At 42.7% G+C, this 12,791-nt stretch overlaps 1 protein-coding gene across 2 annotated transcripts in view; it reads left to right on the forward strand.

Moving 5' to 3' along the window:
• Positions 1 to 12,791, forward strand: part of C1H10orf143 (chromosome 1 C10orf143 homolog) — a 40,489-nt gene that overhangs the window by 19,631 nt on the left and 8,067 nt on the right. The window contains exons 2-3 of one of the 2 annotated variants that reach the window (XM_060093885.1): positions 7,255 to 7,428; positions 7,527 to 7,624. In XM_060093885.1, coding sequence (XP_059949868.1) covers positions 7,255 to 7,428; positions 7,527 to 7,616 — 264 coding nt within the window. In that variant the 3' untranslated portion in view covers positions 7,617 to 7,624. The remainder of the gene's footprint in view (positions 1 to 7,254; positions 7,429 to 7,526; positions 7,625 to 12,791) is intronic. The other variant, XM_060093799.1, reaches the window with a different exon arrangement.

Genomic DNA, 12,791 nt, shown 5'->3' on the forward strand with positions numbered 1-12,791 from the left:
CCAGCGCTTTAACCTGTGCTGCCATGAATAACGCTGTGCAGTTTTTACTTTTCACACCGTTGTTGCTGTGCCTGGAGGGCAGATTCCTAGAGGTGTCGTTTCTGAGTTAAACCGTGTGCCTTTGCTATGTACCGCCGAATTTCCCTGCAGAGTTGGCATTCCCGTCAGCAATGCGCCTGCTTCCCACAGCCTCACCAACAGAGGCTGCATCGCGCCTTCAACGTTCTGCCAGCCTGACAGATGACAGCGGATCTTGATACTGTCTGAATCTTCACGTCTGTAAATATACGTGAGTTGGAGCTTTTCCCGTGTTTGGAGGCCATGTTTATAACTTTGTTCATCAGTTGTCTGTTCACGTCTTTTTTTCCCTATTTTTCTCTTGGGTTTCTGCTGCTTTGTCCCTCAATTTTTATGAGAGTTTCATGTATTAGGGTTATTAGCTCTTCTCTTGTGGTGTATGCTGCAAATCTTTCCCCCTAACTTGGAGTTATCTCTTTATTTTGTTTAGGGTTTTGTTTTGTTTTGCCCTGCAGACATTTTTATTTTTATATAGTCAAATTTATCAATTTTTGTTTTGTTGGTCTGGATTTTGAGTCATAGTTAGAAGGTCTTTCCCTACACCGAGAAGCATCTATTCGCATTTTCTTCTAGGAATTATAGTTTCTTTTCTTTTTTACATTTAGCTCCCTAATCCATTTGAGGTTTATTTTTCTATGTGGTATGAGATACAGATTGTATTTTATCTTTTTCCAAATGGCTGCCCGGTTGTCCCAGCACCATGTATTAAAGAGTCCATCTTTATCCCACTGGCTCGAGATGCCAGATTTTCACACACATTCAGGTTTCTTTCTGAACTTCTGTCCCATTGGTCTGTGTATCTGTTTATCACCAGCACTACCCCTCCTTTTGCTCGTTGAAGTATAGGTGATTTACAATAAGGTGTTAGTTTCAGGTGTACTTGTGAAATTTTTTTTTTCAGATTGTATTCTTTTGTAGGTTATTACAGGATATTGGGTATAATATCTTGTACTCTACAGTAAATCCTTGTTGTTAAGCACAGTAGTGTGTGTCTGTTAGTCCAGTACTCCTACTCCCCCCACCTTGGTAATTTGTTTTCTATATCTGATGGGTCTGTTTCTGTTTTGTATATAGATTCATTTGTAATATTTTTTTAGATTCCACATATAAGTGAGGTCATACAGTATCTGTCTTTCTCTGTCTGACTTACTTTACTAAGCGTAATATTCTCTAGGTCTATCCGTGCTCCTACAAATGGCAATATTTCGATATTTTTTATGGCTGAGTAATATTCCATTGTGCATATACATCACATCTTCTTGCGTCAGTCGTCTGTTGATGGGAACTTGGGTTGCTTTCCGTGTCTTGGCTGTCGTAAATGTGGTGCTGTGAACATTGAGGTGTGTGTATCTTTTTGAATTTGAGTTTTCATTTTTTCCAGATATATACCCATGAGTGGAATTGCTGGGTCATAGGTAGTTCTCTTTTTATTTTTTTAAGGTACCTTCATAATGTTTTCCATAGCGGCTGTGCCAATTTACATTCCCACCAACAGTGTACAAGGGTTTCCTTTTCTCTACACCCCCTCCAGCATTTGTTATTTGTAGACTTTTTGATGATGGCCATTCTGTAACTATTGGGTACATAATACCTCGAGGACAATGGTGAACCAAAGTGGAGACTGGGCATTCTTGCTTTGTTCCTGATCTTAGTGGAAATGCCGCTAGTCTTTTTCCAATAAATAAGATACTGGCTTTAGGATTAAGCTATGTATATTTTTTCATGTTAAGAATATAACACTCGGGGCTTCCCTGGTGGCGCAGTGGTTGAGAATCTGCCTGCCAATGCAGGGGACACGGGTTCGAGCCCTGGTCTGGGAAGATCCCACATGCCGCAGAGCAACTGGGTCCGTGAGCCACAATTACTGAGCCTGCGCATCTGGAGCCCGTGCTCTGCAACAAGAGAGGCCGCGATAGTGAGAGGCCCGCGCACCGCGATGAGGAGTGGCCCCCGCTTGCCACAACTAGAGAAAGCCCTCGCACAGAAACGAAGACCCAACACAGCCATAAATTAATTAATTAATTAAAAAAATAGTTACAACAACTTAAAAAAAAAAAAGAATATAACACTCAATTCCTATTTTCTTTAGTTTTTATAAATGGGTTTTAATTTTGTCAAAGGATTTTTCAGCATCTATGGAGATAATATTAATTTTTCCTTGGCTTTATTAATACAGTGAATGATATTAATGGATTTCCTAATACTGAACCCAACTTTCATTTCTAGAAAAATATCCTACTTGGTCATGATATGTGATTGCTTAATGTGATATTTAATTCTATTTGTTAATATTTTATGTAATATTTTTGCATTGAAATTCATGAGTGATACTGGTCTGCAGTTTTCTCTCTTTGTTCTGTTTATCTGATTTATCAGAGTTATACAGGCTTCATAAAAGGAGTTGGAAAGTTTCCTTCCTTCTCGGTGCTCTGGAATAATTTCTGTGTAGTGCACTGGAATGATCTGATCTTTGAAAGTTTAGTGGAATTCCCCTGTGGAACCGGCTGGTCCTGGTGCTTCTTGTGGGGTACTTGCTCATAACCCTTTCTGGGTTTTTTTCTACCACAGGCATCTGTTTAAGTTTCCTATCTCTGATGGGGTCAGGTTTTGTCATCTGAATTTTCTTAGGAAGTTATCCATTTTGTCTACCTTTTCAAATTCATTTGCATACAAATCTGCAAAATAGTCTCTTACGATTTTTAAAATTTCTTGTGTTTCATTTTAGTTCCCTTGTGTCATTTCTTATTTTCTGTATTTGTGCTTTCTCCCCTTTTTTTCTTGGTTAAGTTAGCCAGTGGATTGTCTGTTTTGTTAATTCCTCTCTCCCCACCCCCAAATCCCCAGGATTTACATCTACTATCTTTCGATGGAAAAACCTCTACTTCATTAATCAGCTTTTCCCTCCATTATTTCCTTCCTTGTGTTTTCTTTTGGGTTACTGTGTTGTTCTTTTTCTAGTTTTTATGAGCTGAGATTTTATTAATTCATTAATTTTATGCTTTCATTTTTATTGGTAACATGTTAGTATAATGAATTTTTCTCTGATAACTGCTTTAAATCCATTGCATAGATTCTGATAGGTAGTGTTTTCCTTGTAATTATTTTTTAAATTCTGTGCTTTCAGGTTATATTTCCTCTTTCATCTGGGAGTCAATAATCAGGTTTTAAAATATCCAAGTGGATGTGCCTTTCTGTTTTTTGTTTCTGTTAATAATGTATAGATTTATTGCATTGCGATCAGAAAGTGTTATTTTCAATATTTCTACCTCATGGAAATTATTGATGCTTCCTTTGTGACCTAATATATGATCAGTTGTTGTGAATGTGCTGTAGGTTCTTGAGAAGGATGTGATTCTGTGTTATCAGGGTATGAAGTTCAGTAAATATCCGTAAGATCTACCTTGATTGAGAACACCACTTAGATCATCTGTCTTCTTCTTACTTTTTGGAACCCTTGCTCTGCCTTGTACTGAGGATGGTGTATTAAGTCTCCTATGATTAGCATGATTTTGTCTCCTTGTATCTCTGTATAGTCTTTGCTTTGTAAAGGTGGTGGTTATGTTGTTTGGTGCATAGATGTTCATGAGCATTAAGTCTTCACTGTGAGCTATGGCTTTTAGCATTAAATATGTCCTCTGTTGTATTTAATGCTTTGTGGCTTGAAATCTACTTGGTCTATTCCTTCTTTCTGTTTTCATTTGCCGGTATATGTTTGTCCATTCTTTTTATTTTTAGCCTTTCAAAATCATTTTATTTTAGGTGTGCCTCTTGTATACAGCATATAATTGGGTCTTGTTTTGTGAACCAAATTTAAAACCTTTCTTTAAAAATAGGTGAGTTAAGCTCATTAATATTTGACGTGACTGATTTATTTGCATGCAACTCTATCATAATATTCCATAATTATGTATGTTTCCTTATATTTGCTATTTCTTTATGCAATCTGTATTCTTTGCTTTTTTATTGAGATTTTTTATTTTAGATTTAGGAGGATTTGTATTTTCTAGTGATTAGTTTTGTATTTAAACCTATTTTAATGTCCTTAGTAATCGGTTTTATCATTTAACTCTTTACTGTCTGACTTATCAAGTTTTTCCCAGTATCGTTTAATATGCTCCTGTCACTTATACAGTATTGGCCTATACACAGTCAGAATTTTTCCTCTTTCCCTCCCCCTTCATCTCTCTCTTTTTTCTTTTTGCAGTACGCGGGCCTCTCACTGTTGTGGCCTCTCCTGTTGCAGAGCACAGGCTCTGGACACGCAGGCTCAGCGGCCATGGCTCACGGGCCTAGCCACTCTGCAGCATGTGGGATCTTCCTGGACTGGGTCGCTAACCCGTGTCCCCTGCATCGGCAGGTGGACCCTCAACTACTGCGCCACCAGGGAAGCCCTCTCATATTTTAGTTGAATTATTTCTGATTGTCAGAATATTTAATATTTGCACATTAGTCTTTCGACCTAATCCCACCTTTATTTTAAATTTAGTCTTAGATGTACATCTAAATACTTTCAAATGCTTACAAAAAATCCTTATGCTGGAATTTTCCCAGTCATCACTTGGTGAGATAAAGCTCACCTTCACGTAGAATCCTCAGGAAGGGCTGATAGGTGTAGTATTCTCTAAATTCATGTATGTTGAAACTCTTTTTCTGTAATCTTGATATTTGAAGGACAGCTTGCTGGATTTAAAATTCTTATTTCATATTTTCTTTCATTGAGATTGAAAAGAATATTTCTCCATTGTCGTCTTACTTGTATGTTGGTTTTGAAAAACCTGATTCCAGTCCAGTTCCCTTTGCACTTTCATTGATCTGCATGCCCAGGGGCCTTGAGGATTTTATCTTTATCTTTAAAATCTCCTAGTTTTATTAGGATATATATCTCAGTGTTGATCATTCTGGGTTAATTTTCCCAGGTGCCCTGTGAGCCTTTTCATTTTAAGATTCAGTCATTTTTTTTGTTTTGGGGAAGTTTTCTTAGGTTACAGTTTTAAACATTAGCTTTGCTCCATTATTTTGTTTTCCTCTTTTTGGAACTCTGATTTATGAACACTGTTCCTTCTTTGTCTTCCATTTCCACTGCTTCCTTTCCTACCCTCTTTTTCTTTATGTTCTTTTCCTTCTCTTGGTTGTGCTCCTGTCCTTCTTTAGTGCCTTTTATTAATTTTCACTTGAATTTATTCTCCTTAGTGCATTTTATAATTTATTCCTCATTTCTGAGATAATTGTGCTTTTTCCTTCCATTACTTTCCTGAACTCATTCAGGTCTCTTTTGGTTTCTCCCTGCTTTTGTCCCTTTCTGTTTTTACATTTTACATTTCTAATTCAAGGTGGTTTTTCGTATCTTCAAATGCTTGTTTGAGCATTTAAGTATGTTTTTAGACTGATTGAATTACAATCTTCTTTTGATTCCTGCTTGTTTTTCAGGAGGGATTTTTATGTTAATGGGTGTTTTGTAAAGATTGCTGGTCTAATGGCAGTTCTGTTAATTTGGCTGAGTCCAGGTGTAGCAGGTGTCTGTCTGTCTGTCTGTTTTGGTGATGGACAGGGGAGGGTGTGAGGCTCCTGGGTGTTACGGTCCTCCTTGCTTGCAGGACCCTAACTTCCCCTCTTTCTCCTTCTCATTTTCACCACCCAGCACCCAAGGGGCACTCCCCCAACTCATTTGCCTGGTTCCCTCTCAGGAGCTGTGAGTTTGGAGGAGAGCCTCTTTAAATGGCATCGGTTTCCACGGTGTGGACTTTGGAGGTCCTGCCTGGAGTCTGTGCTCCGGGGCTCAGGCTCCCCCCCGGGCTGCCGTGTCTGGGTGGGCTTTCCGGAGGCCGATGACTCACACCCACACTGGCGTCCCCGCTCCGTCCAGCTCACAGCTTCTGCCCTTGCTCAGCATGGAGCCACGCTGGGGGTGTGGGCTGGAGTAGGGGGGACCCCGCACTGGGGTTTGGTGGCTTTTCTTTCTCACTGGCCGTATTCTCAGATGTCAGTGTTCTCTGATTTCAGGTTGTGCCCAGGGTGTGGCTCAATGCGGAAGTGACTGTGACCTTTCTGTATTGCCCGGTGTTCAGGAGGAACTGTAGGGAGGGGGCTGACTGCCTCTGCCCTTGTCTCAGCCACCTGGATTCCACACTTTATTTACCCCAGGACATTATTCTCAATGGTTTAAGGGGCTCAGATGTCAACGTTTTCCATTTTCATCCTCAGGTATCTGTTTTAAGGCATGTCAGGGAAGACTAACACTAGCACTCTAAACCCATGCTAGGAGGTTTCCATCAATATAGTAGATAAATCCATTAAGTAAAAAAAGTCAATTTAGAAAACCATAAATAAATAATAGGACAGATAATGAACAGATTTGGCACCAGTCATGACGATGGTTTGCCAGTGACCGAAGTGGGTGTGCAGGCCCCCCGTGTACTAGGGTGTTTCCTGACTCAGGTGGGAGCTGTCCACCAGCGGGGCCGCCCGCTGGCCCAGGGACCCAGGACGGAATGCTGGCGCTGGCAAGGGGTGGACCTCCTGACCCTCAGCTCTGTGTCACTGAAAACATCATTACCCCGCAAAGTACACAGTCTTCGCACTTAGAGAGTGAACCGCTTTCCTTTAGCATTGGAGGGTTGCTTTTGTAATTCACCTTTAGTTCATGGGGAAGCAAAAGCCACATGCTGACTTTCCCAAAGGTTATCAGTTATGGGCTGTGTGTGCAACTTTTGAAATAAATAAAATTAGTTTACTCTTCAGTGTCAGGAAGACAAAGAATTATCCACATGTGAATTATTCATATTGTATTAAGAAAGTATTTGCCTTGATACCAGGCAAAATGTATTGAAGCGTATAACTAGTTTCTTGAACAAAATTTATAGGTTTTTTACATTTTCAATATCAATAAACCAGTCACAATAGTTTATTACAAGAGTTTCGGCAAAAATTGTTTAAAATGACTATTTTAAATCCATAAAGCTAAGTAAATATCAGACAATGCTAGAAATAATGAGGTTAAGTGTAATTGATGGTGTTTATTCCCGAAAGATAAAGTTTAAAGTCATCTCCTCAAATGTCCTATAAACTTGCCCAGCTCCACAGGGGTCTGTCTTTGAGCTGAGGTTCTCAGAAAGCAAATTCAATTAGAGTGTTGTGTGCTTTACGAGGCCATCTCAAGTGAGATTTTGTTTGTTGCAGAAACGGGCATGCAGGAGATTAGAAGCAGCGTCGCCGGAGCGGGGCTGCCCCCAGGCGAAGGTGCGCGTGCCTGCGTCCTGGGGCAGCAAGGAGTCCGGGTCACCAGATGCCCAGCCCAGAGGCTACCTCCCTGCACCGAGGCCAGACGGCAGCCAGGGGCGACCAAGCGTGGGGGTAGGTTTCTGCTCCCACCAAACCAGCCTTTAAATGTCTAATGAAAAGTGTAAATCACCACCGTTCTGATTCACCTGCGGCTGTGATTTGTTAAATAGGTTCCTCAGGATGGTGGAAAGAGCTGGGCCCAGCCTTGCCCAAGATGCATTGCGGGGGAGTCTGTAAGTGCATTAACCTTCTTGCTGTGACATAAAAGGTAGACTTGGCCTTAAATATTAGATCCATAAAACAAAGTTCATAAAAACAGCGGTTACGTTTCTAAGGAATGAGGGATGTGAATAAAAAGGTGCAGATAAGCTTTTCTTAGCATTCTACCCGGCTGCAAACTAATTTGTTTCCAGCTTCAGACTGGAAATAGAAATTGAATATACATTTTAAATTCTTTCTAAAACACAGGGTTCAGGGAAGGGAACAGGTCTCTGGATATGGTTAAAATAGAGGTTATTTGAGTACATCTTAGAGAAAAGTCCTAACCTCATTTACTTATCCAAATAGGAATCAACGTTGTTTTTTTCTCTTTTCCCTCTTTAAGCTTTTCTTTCATGTTTGCATAAACTTCACACAAACCACAGATTTCAGAAGGAGAAACACAGTATTCACACCATTAATTCAAAGTAAAGGGAGGTCTTAACGTGACCAGGGTCAGATTCTCAGTCTCCTGTGCTGGGCAGAAAATCGTAAAGTGTGTGTTAGCATCATGATACCCTTGTTACTAATTCTGAACTTGTCCTAAAAACAAGCTAATAGGTTTGAAACCACTGTAATTCTTGGTTTTTGTTTTTTTTTTAATTTTAAATTTGCAGTCTTCATATTGCAGTAAGATAGAATTGTGTTTAATTTCCACATAGAAAGCAGGAGTGTCTCTGTGTGTGTGTGTGTCTGTGTGAGTATTTTCAGGATTGCCCCCTAAAGATCTTTAGAGAAACACATTGCTGTTTTTGATAAGCAGAAGACTGAGTCAGTAAACTATAGTCTTTACGTGCTGCATTGCAGGCGACTTGTTTTATAGTGAGAGGCAATGACTGTTTTAAACTGAGGCCTAGAACTGTGTCAGTTATCGCCCACGCGAACCTCTGACTCTGTGACGTCATCAGACAAATATGAAGACAAAGGTTGGTGGCAGACCTGCCCCAGTGTGCGTCTCTACTTTTTGTCCTCTATCTTCCGGGAGCTTTCTGCAGGGTGTATCGCGTTTTGTGGTGTAATCCTGACATCAAAGATCCAGCAACTCGAACTTACTGTATTTCGGGTGATTCACTCTAACGGCCAAACATGCCCTGGCTTTCGAGTAAATAATATGACCCCATTATGGGTAGATTGCATTAATGCTGGTGACTAACCAGGACCTTCCTTGTTCTTATCCCATTTCCATGGAATGTATCTTTCAAATCCCCCATCTGTTGGGCAAACAGTTGGAATGTAATGTGGATTCTTCATGCTCTGAGAGGTCGTCTTCTGGCACGCAGGGCTTAAAGAAAAAAAAAATTTGGCCCAAGCACCTGATTGGATCATTTAAGCTAATGTTCTGTTTGAACAACAGTACCTATTTGATTAGGGTTTTCCTTCCTTTGTAATTCCCCAAGCTTGCCTCTGTATGTTTCCTAGGAGATGAATCTGCACACAGAAAACCTATATTGATATGTAAATATATCATTTTTTCGTTAATGCTCGATATTCTTTTCATCTAAATTTCAGAAAGTGACTTTAAAAAATCAGTTTCCCTTTATTTGTAGTTATTCTCAATAAAATTTCACCCAAGCTTGGGTGATTTAATATTTACACCCACTACTTCTAGAAGTCTTATGTAAATAAAGATTGAAATGTGAATTTGAAAAGTCACACCTCTTGATATTTGAACAGACTATAGCTGCATATATCTTCTTTTTCTAATAATATGGCTAGTTTCTCTCTTAAGCTTTTAAAATAATAAGACACTATTTTCGTATTCTAGAACATCAAAAGGCTCAGTGTTAAATAAAAAGCAAATAGTATTTTTAGAAGTGCAAGATCCCAGGGAGAAGTGCTTAACGGTAAATCACTGACGGGCAGCAATTCCAAATTTCAGAAGACTTTATTAAACACACAGCTCCATTCACAAGTGTGCCCCCCACCTCACACACAAGCCCGCCCCGTCCTGGCCCACAGTTCCCATAGCTGACCCGGGATGGCGACCTTGGCTCAGAGAGAAGCAGAGGTTATGTTGGGGAGTTTGTGTGGAATCCCTAACGGGAAACGTAGACCTGTGTTTCTCAGCTTGTTTGCTGCTTATCCCTGAAAACCTCCTTTGCATCCCAGTTCTCTGGTGCATTTCTGACCTCAGCGGGGTATCAGCTGATCCAATGGGTTCTGCTCTGAATTCTCACATGGCTGTCTAAGCCCGCTGCCTGAGTTCCTGTTGTCTTTCTCCCGCGAAGCTTTTCCTTATTGTTATCAAGAGTCGTTGCTCACGTATGCAAGGACTTTTTCTGTAGACCTTCTCAAACTCATTTTCCAGGCTGGCACACGAGTCTCCTGTTTGGTCTGTCCCAGCTCACTGTCGCGGGGATGACTGTTTCAGTCGTTGCTGACAGCTTCTTAGGGTGATCACTGTTCAGGTTCAACTCCTAGTACAAGTGCTTATTTAGAAACAGCTCCTCTTCACCCTGAGTCCCCCTGCTCATGTTACGGACAACTGGGGTGAAGCCATCCCCAATTGTGGTGGTGGGACGTGGTGTTATGTCACTTGGGGTGTCCACCCCCCACCCCGGGGCGGGCTGCCCTCGCTGCTGTGCACCATCCAGGCTGCAAGGCCAGGAGCAGGGTGATGGTCGCCGTCTCTAGCAGGCTCCTTTCCTTCCACGAGTGGTCCCAAGGCCAGGCTGCGCCTTGCAGCCAGCTTCCTTCCTCGGTCAGCTTAGTCCGCCTGGCACAGGGGTCCATGGCAGCCAAGTGTGCCATGAAAATCACGCTCTTCTTGGACATTCTACCCATTAAATGAAATCTAGTGAGGCTGTGAGAAGTCTCCATGATAACGAAACGAAGATGCGTGAAAGGGAGTGGGCATTATCAGGCAGGAAACTACAGGAAGAACAGAGTTAAGATGTTTGCTGGGGGGAGGTGCTGTGTCCTCAGCACCCCGTTTTCTGAATGGTACGTGGCCACTGATGCTGTACAGCTCCTCAGGGAAGGGGTCACCTTCAGACTTTATTGGGTCCGTGTGACGGTCACTTGTCTGTTTTCTCTCAGCTCCGTTCACCACGCTCTCGTCTCCCCTGCATCTCCCAGGGCATGGCTCCCTCCCCCTGCCCCGCCCAAGGCAGCCTCTCAGCCCCTCCCTCCATGGTCCCAGCTCCTGCTGGGTGGAGCCAGCTCCGGGGCTCTGCAGTCACACCATCTCCTCCCTTTGTCCTCCCAGCCTGCAGGAGGGTGGGGCTTCTACTGGGGGAATATTTGCCTCCCTTCCCCTGTGTGGCTTCTCTTCTCCTCCATCGCTTGTGAAGTTGGATCCCACATCCCTCTGTATGAAATACCTAGATTGATTTCCCTTTTCTGACTGGACCCCACCTGGGCTAATCATCTAAGGAGTGGATAAATCCTCCTGAAAACAAAAGCCTTGCTTAAATGTAGGCCTGTGGGTCTTTGTTGCCCAGCAGGCTCAGCATTTAGGAGTGCCCACGGAGTGACGACCCTGGATGTTAAGTTGAAAAAGATAGGCCTTTTGTATTGCACATCACTGGTATTCCTTTGCTTCCATTTATCTTGGGTTATTGGGTTTTTAGCCCAAGCTGGTAGTGAATTGCCACATAAAAGCCAACATGCAAAATATGATGTTTTGGGTATTGTGGACCACCCCAACCCCCCCACCCCCCTCTCCCAATCCCCAACAGAATGATTTTGGATAACAGCCTGTTCGTTAGTGTTGAGGGCAGATACTAAGGGAGCAACCTTAATAAGCTTCAGTGTTACTCACTTTTTGACGTGAAAATCCTTTGCCGGACAGTGGTGTTGGGGGAGGGGAAGAGGAGAGGCGGGGACGTGAGAGTAGACGTCGGGGGGGGGGGGCGGGGGCAGCACGTCCCAGCTGTTGTCTGGGCTCTGTTTTCCCTGTAGGGATGGCAGGAGGAGCCCAGGGATGATTATTCTGATTCTGAATGGATACATTTTTTTCCTTGTACTACTTCTTATCTCCAAATGGGTGACCTTTAAAATATTTGCCTTATTTTATTTACCTATCTGTCTTATTAGCCACTGCTTCCTACATCTGTAGCATCTGTAAATACTGCACTGAAACGGAATGGACCTGGAAGCTGGTGTAAACAGGATTCTCTCTTTCTCCTGGGCCCGGGTGTCTGGCAGGAGCAAGGGCCGGGGGTGAGAAGGTAACACTGTGCTGTAGGTGAAGACACATCTGTGTGCAGTGGGTTGCTCTTTGTGTCCTGTTTCAGCAACAGTTACTCCTCGTGAGTCCTTTACTCTTAACGTCCTGAGAGAAGGAAACACAGTCATAGAGGGATCGACGGGAATTTCATTGATCATTCTGTAGGAATCAAATTGCACTCTGTGCATTTTCCCCGAGGTCTGTCAGGGACCCCAGAGGTCACCGGTCTAACCCTGTCACCTTGCAGATAAGGAAAATGAGGTCCACAGGGGTTAAGTGACTGGCCCACCATATGCACCGTGGCTGATGGGGAGGTGGCGGCCCCAGGACCCACACCGCAGCCCTCTCCTCTTCCCGCTCTCCTGGCTGGTCCTGTGCTCATAGCCCGTGTAGCAGCAGCATTCCCGGACTGTGCACAGTGACGACCTGCTCTGACCCCTCTGAGGAGCACAGCGTGAGGTGGTGGGTCTTCGCGGATGTCGTTCGCAGACACAGCGAGAGCTTCCTGGCTGAGACATGGGGCGGAATTATTCAAACGGTGGAAGGACCAGCCGCCGAGAGAGGAGCTGGGCTGTGTCAGTGTAGCCAGACGTGAATCCCCAAATAGACGAGTTTGAATAGACCTGCTGACGGAATCTTTGGATGTAACTTCCGATAGTAAATGCTGTCTCTGAATAGGGATGCCAGAAAAATAGTTTGAACAATTTTAACTGTGTTGTTGAGATCATTTCCAGCCTCGGAAGGCACAGATAGCCTTCAGGTGACTAGAAGAACAAAACGAAACCTTCTTGCTCCAGGAGTAAAATGTTATACTATGAGGAGACGGTGAAATGGATTTTTACAGAAAAGAGAGTGTTTTAAGAAAAATGTAGTTTAGATTTCCTACAAGCACATTAGACGAAGCTAATGCAAATGTATCCCTTCCTGCTACAGATAAAAACGTTAGATACGTAGTTCATTATATAATAAGTAAAGAGAGAAGCAGAGCAGTGGAAACAAATATATT

The sequence above is a fragment of the Mesoplodon densirostris genome, chromosome 1 (genome assembly GCF_025265405.1).
Source record: "Mesoplodon densirostris isolate mMesDen1 chromosome 1, mMesDen1 primary haplotype, whole genome shotgun sequence".
NCBI lineage: Eukaryota > Metazoa > Chordata > Mammalia > Artiodactyla > Ziphiidae > Mesoplodon > Mesoplodon densirostris.